The following is a 13714-nucleotide window of genomic DNA, read 5'->3' on the forward strand; positions in this document are numbered from 1 at the left end:
TAAACAAGAGCAGACAGGAGAGCACATTGTGTATGATTCCATTTACGTGAAGTTCAGGAAAACTAATTTATAAGGAAAAAGTCAGGACGATGGTTACGTTTGGGGTCTGCAGACTGGGCAGGGGAAGGGGAGCCTTCTGTGTGGCAGAAATCCTAATTCTTGACCAGGATGGTGCTTACGTGGAGGTGTACACATAGGTAAAAACTCATTGAGCTTCTTAGTTAAGGTCTGTGCACTTTACTGTGAGATATACCTTAAAATGTCTAAAAGTATCTGGATGATGGGAGTCTGCAACCACATGCTTGAGCAATGATGCTCTCCTCAGCCTTGATAAAACAGAAGAATATTCTAACAAGAAGAGCGGTTTCTTGCGTTTTAGCTCTGATGTGCAGCAGTCAGTGCACATCTCCCAAGGAGAGGGTCTCACTGCACCGCCTCAGGTGTTTTTAACAGTCAACATTTGGAAAATTGTTTAGAAATGAGGTATGTGAAACACAAGAGATGGTTTAATTTGGAAATCATTTCCAATTAATGACAAATTAATTTCATTTTTATTTTAAAAAGGGGGGCGGCTGGTGACATTTGAAAGGCTGAGAGTGTGAGATGGTGGAAGGAAACCAGGGTACCTCGCTGAGCGCCAGGCCCATGCGCCCTGCAGGGACCCACGGTCTCCCGTCCAGACTGATGGCCCACTGCCGGGAGGGACCTCAGCCCCGAGGCGGCGGGCGCGTACTCAGTCCTCCCGGGACCCGCGGCGCGGCCCGGGCCGGGCCTTCAGGCAGGAAACCGCCCTCTGGGGCCGCCGCTGATTGGCTGAGAGAGAGGGCGGCCGGCGGTGATTGGCTGGCATCCTCTTCCGCCTCCGGGCCGGCGGGGCGGCCGCGATTGGTGAGAGGCGCCGGCTCGGCCCGCCCCGCCCCGTCCCGGCGGCGCGCGCGTCTTTTCCCGGCGTGCCGCGCGCCGCGCTGCCCCGCCCGCTCGTGTTTGGCTGGTCCAAGATGGCGGTGCAGGAGTCGGCGGCCCAGCTGTCCATGACCCTGAAGGTCCAGGAGTACCCGACGCTCAAGGTGCGGTCTGCCGGCTCGGCGGGGCTCCCGGCTGCCCTCCCGCCCGCACCCGCCGGCCTGGGGCGGCCCCGGGCGGCGGCTGGGGCGCGGGGCGGCCGGGCTCCGGGGGCGACGGGGTCGCGGGCCGGGCGGGCTCCGGGGACGGCGGGGTCGCGGGCCGGGCCGGTGTGGCCGGTGCGGCCGGTGCAGCCCGTCTGCGCCCTAGCCTGGCGTGTCGCTTCGCCCTCGGAGCCTGGCTGCGGTCTCTCCGGTTTCACGGGCTCGGATCGAGCCGGCGACAGCCCCGGCGGCTGTGGGATTTGGGGACCGACACGGGGCCCCGCCAGCGCGCCCCGACGTGGCCCGCGGCAGGTGTCCGCTGTCGCTCCGGGAGCTCCGTGCTCGAAGGCGTCCCTGTGTTTCAGGCCCTGATCAGGGAACCGTAGGCGAGACCTGCGAGGGGTTCCTCCTGGGGAGCCCTTTTTGCCGGCGTCGCCAAACCTGAAATACAGCTCTTGCGGCTCGGTTGCCGGGTGCGTGACCTTGGGAGGCCCCTTAGCCAAGTCGCATTCCATTAGGATGAGATTCCTGTTTGTAGTAGAAGGGCCGGTACGTTCTCTTCACCTGGTTAGTAGGGATTTGATGGTGAGTGACTAAGACGAAGCCCTTGGGAAGAAATTCTTTGGAGGGTCAAGGTCATAACATTCCTGGGAGAACCGAGGCTGAGATTTGAGGTTCTGTATTCCTTCCCCGATGGCTGGGTAGCTTTCCTCTCCTTCCGTAGCACCCCAGTGTCCCTGTCCGTCTCAGCGGTGACAGCTGCTGTTGGATGCTGTGTGGCGGGGTTGCTGTGAGCCCCCCAGCCCCAAGGCAGTTCTGCAAAGGGCTGTCAAGCACAGGCTCTGAGCCAGCCTGCTGGGGTTTGAATCCTGCCCCTGTGTCCACCCTTCACTGGGAGGCCTCAGGCATGGAACTTAACCACTTGGTGATGGCTTAGTCCTGTCAGATGTAAGTAATGGTAGTGCCTGTGTCGTTTGGGGGTGAAATGAATGGTCACATAATGCTTAGAACAGTGCTTGGCTCTCATTAGAAGATTCCCGTTACAGTCTTCACTGCTGAAGCCGGGCCGTGCTCTGGGGTGGTTGGTCGTCACAGCAGTAGGCGAGGTTCTGTTCCTCTTCATCCACTGGTGGCTGAGCAGTGGTGTTGCGGCACTGGCGAGGCCAGCACTTTATTTCATCAAGGAAGGGAGTGGGAACATCGCTGAAACCGCCAGACACCTCTTTGCTAGACCCCTTCGGGGTGCAGGTGGTTGGTTTTTTATCCTTAAGTTCATGACCTTGGTGGGTTACTGTTGGCCTAGAAATGAAGACCCTGCAGCTCAGGTCTATACCATGACACCATGCTGCCACCAGTGGGGCGACCTTTTGTTACTCTCGGTGCACCTGTGGGTCTGTTGCTTAAATTGACACACAGAAAGGCTGGAAGATCGGAACTGTTATGGTGTGTTGTTTTTGGTATTGGCTGGTGAATATGGGAAACACCACATAGGAAAGGTTTCCAGAAATCCTTTCATTGCTCATCAAACGACTAGGAAAGGAAATGATGGTCTTAGGAAAGGGTTCTTCTTCAAGTCCTGTGCTGTCTCGTTATCGTGCGTGTAACTTGCGTTTCATGGTTCTTACATAGCCTCTGATTAAAACAGTCATGCATAAACTCATATAGGTAAAGAAATATTATAGTGTCATTTCAAGTGAGCTTGCCACTATGAAAAGTTTTACTTTTTAAAGAAAAGAATATTAAAAGTAGAATTTTTGCAGTTAGAGATGCTGCTTCCATTATGAAGTAGTAGCATCCTCCCTTCAGGTCATTTAGATCCTATATGATGATTCCTTTGTTCTGATGACACTGCATTCCTGCTAGGTTAATATTTTTTTCCTAGAAGATTTCAGGAGTAATTCCTAGTGGATAACGGGGAAGTTTTACTGGGAAACCAGGGATCCTTGATTTAGAAGCATTTGTTAATATAGAATTACGTAGAAGTTGCCAGAGCTGATGGCTCGAGAGATGTGCTGTTCAGTCTCGAGGAGGGGTCCAGATGTGAGGGTGCAGTGTCATTGCCAGAGGAGGAATGAGGGCCGAGGGGCTGGGGTTCTGGAAGGTACAGGGTTGCTATTGGTCCTCCTAGTCCAAGGGCGTGTTCTCCTGCCGAATGGTAGGAACTGGCATGTTTTGGACGGAGTCTACACTTGCCAAGGGTTATGCCGCTTTCCTGCCGAGGAGGTCCTCTACTGGCTCGAAGGGGATTCCTCGCTCTTCAGAGGGCCGGTAGCCCCCGGATGGGTTCAAGCAGTGGCACCTGAGATGTCCACTTTCTCTCAGCCTCAGGGCTGGTGGCAGGGCTCTCGGACGCCTGGTAGCCACTTCTTTTTCTCTTTAGTTTCCTGGCGAAGTGGGAAGAGAATGGAGCAGCCGTGAGCTGCCACTCCAGCATGCTCTGACCCTGGCCGCGTCTCTCTTCCCTAAGCTTCCATTTCTCCCACAGTCGGGGAACCAGCACGGGCCTCTTCACCAGCCTGTGAACATTTGGGTTGGACGATCCTTTGTCATGGGGGCTGTGCATTACAGATGTTTAGCAGCATCCCTGGCCTCTGCCCACCAGATGCCAGAGGCATGCCCCCCAAATGTTTCCAGACATTGCCAGATGTCCCCTGGGGGCAAAATCACTTCCATGAGAACCACTGGACTAGGTCGTGCTATAAAGGACTTGTTTCTATGGGGGTGTGGTTTTATGATAATACACCCTTATGTTCTTGCTGTGTCTATGGGTGTCGAATGCTGTTTGGTGTCAGGTTGTAGGCAGTGCCCCTCGAGAGAGGGGAGAAACATGGAGACATAGTCCACTATCTTGAACTGGAAGCTCCTGTTTTAATTATTTTTTTAGAACTTTTTTTTCTGACTGTAAAAGTAATTTGTTTTTTCTCCAAATTATTATTCTGCTGCACAGAGATATTTCCATTAATATTCTGGTGCATTTACTATTACTTCTTATCCTTTAGATGGCTGAAGTAAAATAACATTTTACCCACCCAAATCAGCTGGGAGTCTGCACAGCCCAGGGGAAGGAGCCTGGCATTTGTTACTGGAGACCTTGCTCTAGACCCTGATGCCTCTCCTGAGTCTCACCTGGGCCCACCTCCATCCTCCCGGAGCCCCAGTCAGGGGATTCCTAGCTCGACTGTTCTTATGTGCTCCAGTGTGGATGCTGTCCTCTCCTCCCAGATGACAGGCCAAGAAACATGGTGTTGTTCCTAAACTGGGTCTGCAGCGGTATTTTCATGTATCTTTGAATTCTCTACAGGAATATTTAAATGTTCTGCTTTCAGTTTGATGATGGTCTGGTTGACCAGGTACCACCCTGCTCTTTCAAAGCCCAGGTTTGTACCTGTCAGAGAAAGTCTCGGTACCAAGTGTACATCCAAAGTCATAACTTTTAGTGCAGTCTTCTCAATGTGGTCTTGGCTGGTTCGGGAGGGGTCTTGTATTCTCAAGTAAGAAACACTCGCAACCATGAAGCCTCCGACTTAGAGACAGACATACACTGAGTCTGTTCCTAGATTGTGGCATAGGCTGGGTCTTTTCTTTTTACCTTAAGGTTTTTGGATTTGCAAAGTGGAGCCAGTCCCCCACTTAGAGGGCAGTTCTGTTGCATTAAAGGCGCGTGGTCCTCTGCCTTGCCCACGGGCACTTGATTGTGGTCCCCTTCCTCCTCCCAGGCTCAGAACCTTCTCAGACCTTCAGGGCATTGCCTTTTTGTCTTCCAGAATCCTGCTGATCTCTCGAGCACAGTGGAGAGTCTTTGCTTCTGACAGCCGTGCTCTGCCCTTGGTGTCCTCCCGGCCTTTTGCTCTCCTGCCCTCGCACTGCCGCTTTGGCTGCGTGCCCTGCTGGGGTAGTTTTGTGTCCTCCATGCACGCATGCCTTGCACCTCATGCCTGGGCCTTCCTGACAGGAGAGGGTGCACGCTGAGATGAGGATGCAGACTGGGATTCTCAGCTAGCTGCGGGCTTTTTATTTTATTTTATTTTATTTTGTAAGTGTTTTTTAACAAATTTCAAGTCAGAAAATGAAAGGACTGTGTAATACCTCGTTCTTAGTGATGGATGCGCTAAGTTAGAGGCACTGCTGCAAGGAGGCACAGAGAGGCTGAGGGACCCGAGCCAGGCACAGCCAGGTGCTCCCCAGGCACTGGCCTCACACAGTTCCTTCCACAGCCTCTGTGGGCAGGCACTGGTGGCCCTGGGGGCCCTGGGATGTGTGATGAGGAAGATGGGCGAGGTCCCCGTCCTTGTGCAGCTCACAGTATGGAGGGAGGGAGGCTCAAGCATTTCAGACCTTCAAAGACATTGATGAAGTCAAGGCAAGTGATGGACAGCAGGAGGGGTCAGTGCTATGGCTTGAGCTGGTGGGTGGGGAGTTCTGCATAGGGGAAGTGAAGCCGCGTGGGCTGTGTTGAAGTCTTGGCAGACCCTAACCCCAGGAGGCACATGGTCCCATTCGGGTGATGTGGCTGTTGGTGTTCCCACAGTGTGCAGAGGTTGTAACAGTGAGACCAGTGTGTGCCTGGGTCAGGGGTGCACCTGTGGGTGCAGAGGTCATTGGAATGGGAAACAAGCCCAGGAAGACAAATTGGCACCAGAAAGAAGAAGAGGCGGGCCAGCGCGTGAACATCCCCATGTGCAGGAACGCACACGGTGGAGCACCATTCTCTGTGGGGTTTGGGCTGGAGTCGGGGTGTCTAGGTGCTGGCCTAAGTGTAGCAAATCAGTCTCTGCCAGGGGCAACTGTGATTATTTTTAAATGTACATTGTTTATAGGAACCATTATTTTGAAATCCTGAGAAAAAGAATTATGGTTGTAATAACTACTTAGTGACAGTTCAGCTGAATGTGGCTAACTGGAGAAACACACCTGGCTGTGCTGATGGCCTGGTGCTGAATTCCTGGCCATGAGCCTCTGGTGCCGCCAGCGCCTGCCTTCCAACTCTGGTCCAGTCTCCCTCCTCTCTTCCAGATGACTCTTTCATACCCACCCGTCACGACAGATGCTGACCTGTCTGCACCCGCCAGGCCTGTGCCTGCCCCTTCCTGCCTGCCGTCCCAGTCTCGGCTCTTCTGTCCTGCACCCGTGTTTCCTTTCCTGCTGGGTTGCTCTGTCAGTGCACAAAGGCTCTGACTCCCCGTGCTGACCAGCTACTGTCTTCCTTTCTCCACCCGCTTCCTCCAGTGTCTCTTCCTGTTTTCTCTAAGTCAGGTGTTTGCCCCTAACATTCCTCCCAGACATTCCTGTTCAGGATGTTGCTAGAAGTGACTAATCCCAGGGAGTCGCCCTGCAGAACGCGTCCTGCACTGGCTGCCCCGATGCCAGTCTCCAGGTTCTCTTCACCCCTCACTGTGTGTCCTCTCCAGGTGTCTCTGCTGTTTTCTCCATGTCCTCCAGTCTTGGAGTCTTTTCACTCTTTTATGTCACCAGCTAATCCTCAAGAGGGTGTCGGTCAGGTGGCTTTAAATTAAGACAATCTCTCTACTTATGTCTCCACACTTCTCCCTCTGGCTGGGCCTCTCACATAGCCAGCCACCTACTGCATCCCTCTCTCTGGGTGTCTGGGAGATGGATCAGAGATACTGTATGCAAAACCAGATGCCAGATCTTGGCCTTGGAGCCCCAGACCTGCTCCTCACCAACCCAGCCTTCCATCTCGGTTGAAGATGATGTCCTCCTGCCACTGGTTGAGTGGCAGGCCAGAACCCTGGGGGTGTTCTTGATTCCTGCTTCTCATGTTCATCCTGGGGTCCCCTCTTAGTCCACAATGGCTGCTGGAGCTCCAGCCTTCACATTCACAGGGAGGAGTAAGGGGAGCAGTGCCTCCCCATGTGGGCCAGCTCCCTTCGTGGGGCCCTCCCAGAAGTCCTGTTGAGCATTTCTTTAAGCTCATTGGCCAGAGCATGGGATTGGCCATTTCTAGCTTTAAAGGAACCCGAAAAAAAATACATAGCCTGTATATGAGCTCATTCCTGCAGTAAAGTTGGGATTTTGTGGTTCCTTTTGCTGTCTCTTACCCTGTATTGTTTTCTATATGGCAGTAATCCCAGTCTGACAGTTTTTCTGTCAGGCATCTCCTTTGGAATATGTGCTCCACAGGGCAGGCCTTTGTTGTGGCCCCAGCTCTATTCCCAGCGCATCCAGGAGTGCTTGGCTGTACAAATCTCCTCTGTCTGCTGGGAAATTCCTCAGAACTTCGTATCTCACGTCTGTCCACTTGCCAAATTCTGTCATGCTTTCTGTGACTTGCACAGTCGTCTGGGTGTGGTCAGCCTTTCACGTTTCCTTCTCCACTCTCCTCCGGCCCACATGCCCTCGCGATGCAGCCTCAGCCCCCTGCCCATCTCTGCCTTCCATCCTTCTTCCTGATGGAATTTCAGCCAGAGCTGGTGCTCTGTAGGGAACCTGCACCAGCCACAGAAGCTGCACCCACTACCAAGGTCTGCCTTCTGCTTGCCCGGAGTGGAGTCTTAGCACCCGAGCAGCATGGCTACATTCTCGAGGTCCCTCACACCCTTCCACCTCAAGGGCTGCTGTATGTGTCCCCCTTTTTCCTTAAACCTCCACCCCCTGCCCCCATCTTCACACTCTACCCGTGGCTCAGTTCCCACCTGTCCCCTGTCCTCCTGCCTGTGTCTGTGCTCACTGTCTCCCTCCTGTTACTGGAGATATGCCGTTGGCGCCCTGCCCAGCGCCAGCCTCTCCGTTCATGCCCCAGGCCCCTCCTGGCCAGTTTGAAGCTGCGTATACACCACTGTCTTCCAGTTAGCAACCAGCAGATGAGACCCACGGGTGACCTCTCTCCTAGCTTGCCCTGCCTTGTAGTCTCTTGAATTGTTTCCCATGTGTTTTGGCCCCCACTGTCCCATGGCAGTGCTGTGACCCCGTGGTGTGCTGGCGTCCTGGGGCTCCCGACCTCTGAGGTGCTGCACACTGGTTGCTGTCTCCGTTGTGGAACACTTTCCTGTTTGGCTCCCAGGGCCTGCACTTGCCTGGTTTCCTTCTGGGCTCACAGTGGCCCCTCGTTCTTGCCAGCCCTTCCTCATCATTCTGACTCTCATTATTGGAGTGCCCCGGGGCTCAGGCATTGGCCCTGGCTTTCCATTTGTACTTGCTGTCTTGGTGATCTCATATGGCTGCATGGACTTTAGGGACCCTCTGTGTAAACTGCTGGCTCCCAAATTGATATCTCCCCCGACCCAGAATCCTGTATCCGGTAGCCTGTAAGATATCCTCACTTGGATCTCGATAAAGTACCTCGGTGTATTTAAATCTGAACTTTTAATCTTAACTGCTTCCTCCCCAAACCAGTTCCCTGAAACTTCCTTTTCTCTGCAAAAGGCAGCCCTTCCATCCTGGTTGGCTCAGGCCAGAACCTTGCAGCTAGCCGTGACCCCTCTGTTCTCACAGCTCTTGCCCAACCATCTGCGTGTCCTCTCGGCTCTAACTTCAGAGTATTACAGAGTCCAGCAGTTTCTTGCCCTCTCCTGTGTTGCCACTGTGGCTGAAGTCACCATTGTCTCTTTGGGTATCGAGTTAGCTCCTAGCTGGCCCCTGCTCTGCCTTGCCCACTACAGTTTCCTCAGCGGAACCCCTGGATGGCCATGAGGCCATCCTTCCATCTGGTGGCTTCCCATCATCCTCGGGGTAAGGGTCAGGGCTGGTAGGGTGGCCACCCCAGGCCCTCCATGCCTCGGCCCCTGCCTCCCCCTCGCCTGCTCCTGATGGGCACTTGCTACAGCAGCCTCTTTGCTGCTGCTGAGACGTGCCCGCACCCAGGGCCAGGGCCTTTGCACACGCTTTCCTTGTCCAGAACACTCTTCCTGCAGGTGTCCACGTGGCTTGTTTCCTCACCTCCTCCATGTCTGCCAAGGTGTCACCTTCTCAGCGAGGGTCCTCTGGCCACCTTCTTGAAGCCAGGGCCCCTCTGCCCCCTTCTGCTCTTTGTTGCTCCTTAGCCATTACTGCTGTCTGACATCGCAAGTTTTGCTTCTTTGTTTCTGACCACTGGGGTTACAAGCTCTGTCGGAGGACACAGAAGAAATAATTCTTCAATTAACAAATGAACTGTAAATATTATTTTGGCAATTCTGTCCAAAGCAGTAAGAGTTGAAATAGATGTAAATGCAACTGTAAAGAAAGGTCAACACAGTAACTGGGCACATGATGAATGCACAAAGACCAGTTGCTGCTCTGTATAGCATCCATACTGTGGGAAAACACAACGTTCACTTTAATCTACAGCAGCAGAAATAAGACCCCCAGGACTGCACAGCAGGCCGGGGGGGACGGGGGAGGCCGCAGCACTGGGGTCTTGGGAAAACCCTGGGGAAGACTGGCCTTGGCAGAGAGTCCTGTGCTTCTGTGCGAAAATTCTTTTTTTTTTTTTTTTGTCTTTTTCGTGACTAGCACTCAGCCAGTGAGTGCACCGGCCAGTCCTATATAGGATCCGAACCCGCGGCGGGAGTGTCGCCGCACTCCCAGTGCCGCACTCTCCCGAGTGCGCCATGGGCCCGGCCCCGAAAATTCTAATGATAGCATGTTATCTTTCTATGCTTGATAGAATATTTCTTATTTACAATAAGGGAGCACCAGGAAGGACTGGACCCCACTTGACACTAGAGCCAGGTGTGAAACTGCCAAAATAACAACGTTGTTGCAGAGCTGCTGGCTCCCATGTAAATTTTTATCTGAAAAAGTGAGCAAGCAGGCTCTGCTGATGTTAGGTTTGTGAGCTGACACTGGTGCCTGCTTGCAGTTTGTGTGTTGTGTTTGGTCAGTGAGCCATCCCAAGGGATGAGAGCACTCGCCCACGTGGGGACATGGCCCAGCGCCCTGCCCCATGGTGTCAGGGCTGGCACCTGCTGCGCTGCCTGTACCACCCGGCTGCAATTGTGGCTCGCAGGCTTTGCTTCCTCTCCCTTTTCTAAAATGGATCGAGGGCATGTGTCACCGTACAGACAGGGCAAGAGGGCGCTTGCTGGTGCCAACAGCCCTTGCAAGGTGAAAAGTTGGTCTTGTTATACCTTCTGGAAGTTGGCCAGAAATGTGTCATTTTCCAAGAAGCCTGTTTAAAACAAGGTTTGAACCACTCCTGTCCTTGGCAAGCCCCAGGGTGTAAGCTGTGTGTGGGAGGTCAGCTCATGACAGCTCGAAGCCACCCACCAGCACACTAGGCAGACCCCTCCAGACACGCGTGGATGTGGAGGAACGTGCTGCCATTCAGGGCCAACCCAGCATGTTGGAAGATGTGATAGCTTCTTGATAAATATCTAGAAACCTCTTCTGAGTGTCGTAGTTGAGAAAGAGAAAAAGCTTCATATCACTGGGGAAATCCTTCCTGTGCTGGCGAAAATGGCTAAAAATTTGATGATGACAAACTAAAATGCACTTTTTTTGGTCAGCAAATACTATCAGGAAACCCACAGCAAACATTGGAGCAGGTTTGAGGAGACATGTGCGAAAGCGAATGTCAGTGTGGGAGGATCGCGGTGGGGCTGGATGGGGGTACAGATGTTTCCTGCAAGTCTCAACTCATGGTGTTTGCCAGATTCTGTGTCAGTTATGACAACAGGGAGGACTGCTGTTGAGAGCCACTGAAGGGGAAGATGTGCTGCAAGCACACGGTTTAATGTGAGCTAGCTAAGGAGAGAAATCCTGAGATCTTAGAAGCTGCACTGCAACAGATTACCAAGGGAAAATTGCAGATATTTGACAAATAAAAATTTAAACTTCTGATGCAACCAGGTAAAATAGGACCAGAATTTAAAAGCGAATAAGAAACTTTAAAAAGAAATCACCAATATGAACCGTAGAGAGCTGATTCCAATTGATAGGAAAGACCCAGCATCTCTCCTCCCTGTTAGAGTTTGGACAAGTGACACTAACAGAAAATGTGTAGCAGGAAAAAATATATTAAATTGAACCATATAAAACTGTTATTTTTGTAGGTTAAGAAATGATGAGTAAATAGACCTATAACATGTAAAGTGACTCTGAAAACTTTCCACAAAGAAGAGCCCGGGACCAGGTGAGATAACTGGTGAATTCTGTTAAGTGTTTAGAGAAGAATTAACACCAACTCTTCATAAACTTTTCCAAAGAATAAAAGAGGGAACACTTGCCAGCTGTTCTATGAGGCAACATTACGCTGATAGCAAAAACAGACAAAGATGCTACAAGAAAATCACACACCAGTGTCCTTTTGAATGAACATAGATGCTAAAATCCTCAACACAGTACCAGCAAACTGAATCTGGCAACATATAGAAAGGATTATGTATCGCGACTGAGTGGGCTTTGCCCCAGAAATGCAAGGTTTGTTCAACATGTGAAAATCAATGTAATACACCCTATTAATAGAAAAAAGGACAAAAACCACATGATCATTTCAGCAGATGCAGAAAAAGCACTTGGCAAAATCTAACACTTTTTCATGATGACACTCAACAAACCAAAGACAGAAGGGAACTTCCTCATCCTGATAAAAGGCATCTGTGAAGAACCCACAGCTAACATCAGACCTGGTGGTGAAAGAATGACAGCTTCTCCTCCTGAGATCAGCAGCAGGATGAGGAAGTCCGTGCTCGTGACTTTTGTTCAGCAGTGTGCTGGAGTCCTAACCGGGGCAGTTAGGCAAGAAACTGAAATACGCGGCATCCAGGTTGGAAAGGAAGAAGTAAAACTCTCTATGTGCAGATGACATGATGTTGTGTATGGAAAACCTAAGGAACACACATACACACACAAAATTAGTACTAATGAACTGGTTTAGCAGGGTTGCAGAATAAAGATCAATATATAAAAGTAAGTTATATTTCTATAACCTAGAAATGAAAAATCAAAAGGGAAATTAAGAAAATTTTTATTTACAACAGCATGAAAAATTACTTAGTGAAAGGACTTACTATTGTTAGGGTAGCAGCACTCCTTGGATTAGCATACATATTCAACACGATCCATGTCAATGTCCTGGCTCGCTTTTTCACAGAAATTGGCGAGCCATTTCTAAAACTCATGGAGAAATGAGGAACCCAGAGCAGCCAGAACAATCTTGAAAAGGAGCAAACATGTAGGACTGACATCTCCTGACTTCAGAGCTTATTGTAAAGCCACAGTGATCCAGAGTGTATGGTGCTGGCAAAAGGACAAATGTGGAGGTAAGTGGGACAGCATGGAGGGTCCAGACATGAACCTGTGCATTTACCGTAGCTTATTTTTACCAAGGGCACCAAGACGATTGGGAAAGAACAGTGTTTTCAAGAAACGATGCTGAAGCAACTGGATTTCCACATGCAAAATAGCGAAGCTGGCCCCTACCCTCATACCATATATAAAAATTAACTTAAAATGGTCCAAAAACCTAAAAGTATAAAGCTCTTAGAAGAAAACAAAGGTGTAAATCTTCCTGACCCTGGAATAAGAAGTGATTTCTTAGCTATAACACCTAAAGCATAAGAAACCAAAATAAAGTAGATAAATTGGACTTTATTAAAATGAGAAGCTTGTGCTTAAAAGGACCCTGCTGAGAATGTGAAGAGACTGCAGCTGCGGGCTGAATGTCTGTGCCCCCGCGATCCATGTGGTGAAGCCTTTATCCCCAATGCAATGCTATTTGGAGGTGGGGCCTTTGGGAGGTAATTGGGTTTAGATGTGGTCATGAGGGTAGAAACCCCATGATGGGATTAGTGCCCTCATAAGAAAATGGAGAGACCAGAGCGCTCACTGCATGCGCATGCCAGGGAGAGGCCATGTGAGGCTCTTATCAGGAAGAGAGCCCTCACCAAGGACCCAACCATGCTGGGACCCTGCTTCCAGACTTCCAGTCTCCAGAACCGTGAGAAATACATGTTTGCTGTTTAAGCCACCCAGTCTGTGGTATTTGTTATAGCAGCCCAAGCTTAGAGAACTACTCAAAGAATGAGAGAAAATATTTGCAAGTCATCTATCTGATGAGGGTGTAGTATTCAGAATATATACAGAACTCTTTCAGTTCAGTAAAAGAAAGGCAAATAATTCAGTTTAAAACTGAGCAAACAATTTGAATAGATTTCTCCAAAGAAAATATGGAAACGGCCAGTAAGCATGAGAAGATGCTCCAGCAAACCCAGACCACAGTAACGTGCCGTTTCACACTCGGCTGGGATGGCTGTAATCAAAACACAGACGATAAGAAGTATTGGACGTGGACTTAGAGAAATTGAAGTTCCCATACACTGCTAGTGGGAATGTAAAACGGTGCAGACACCTTGGAAAACAAGCTGGCGGTTCTTCAAAAAGTTATATGTAGAGTTACGATATGACCCAGCAAATTCCACTCCTGGGTATATCCCCAAGAGAAATGAAAACGTATGTCCACACAAAAGCTTTCATTAAAATGTTCATAACCTCATTATTCATAATAAACAAGAATAGAAGCAACCATAATGCCTGCCAACTTATGAATGCATAAACAAACAGGGGTATTAATACAAGGGAATACTCTTCAGCCATAAAAAGGAATGGAGCACTGATTACAGTGTACAGTGGCTACATCGTGGGTGAACTTGAAATCATGCTTGGTGAAA

The 13714-nt window shown here is 50.5% G+C and overlaps 1 protein-coding gene across 5 annotated transcripts in view; it reads left to right on the top strand.

The window, feature by feature from the left end:
- The first annotated feature begins 957 nt into the window (after window positions 1-957).
- The window catches only part of MAEA (macrophage erythroblast attacher, E3 ubiquitin ligase), a 49959-nt gene continuing 37202 nt past the window's right edge, over window positions 958-13714 (top strand). For 3 of the 5 annotated variants that reach the window (XM_063108785.1, XM_063108786.1, XM_063108787.1), the window contains exon 1: window positions 958-1067. In XM_063108785.1, the coding sequence (XP_062964855.1) occupies window positions 999-1067 (69 nt within the window). In that variant the 5' untranslated portion in view covers window positions 958-998. Of the gene's footprint in view, window positions 1068-1977; window positions 2055-13714 lie in introns of those variants that run through there. The other 2 variants (XM_063108788.1, XM_063108789.1) reach the window with 2 other exon arrangements.

This window comes from Cynocephalus volans, chromosome 9, assembly GCF_027409185.1.
Source record: "Cynocephalus volans isolate mCynVol1 chromosome 9, mCynVol1.pri, whole genome shotgun sequence".
Taxonomy (NCBI): domain Eukaryota; kingdom Metazoa; phylum Chordata; class Mammalia; order Dermoptera; family Cynocephalidae; genus Cynocephalus; species Cynocephalus volans.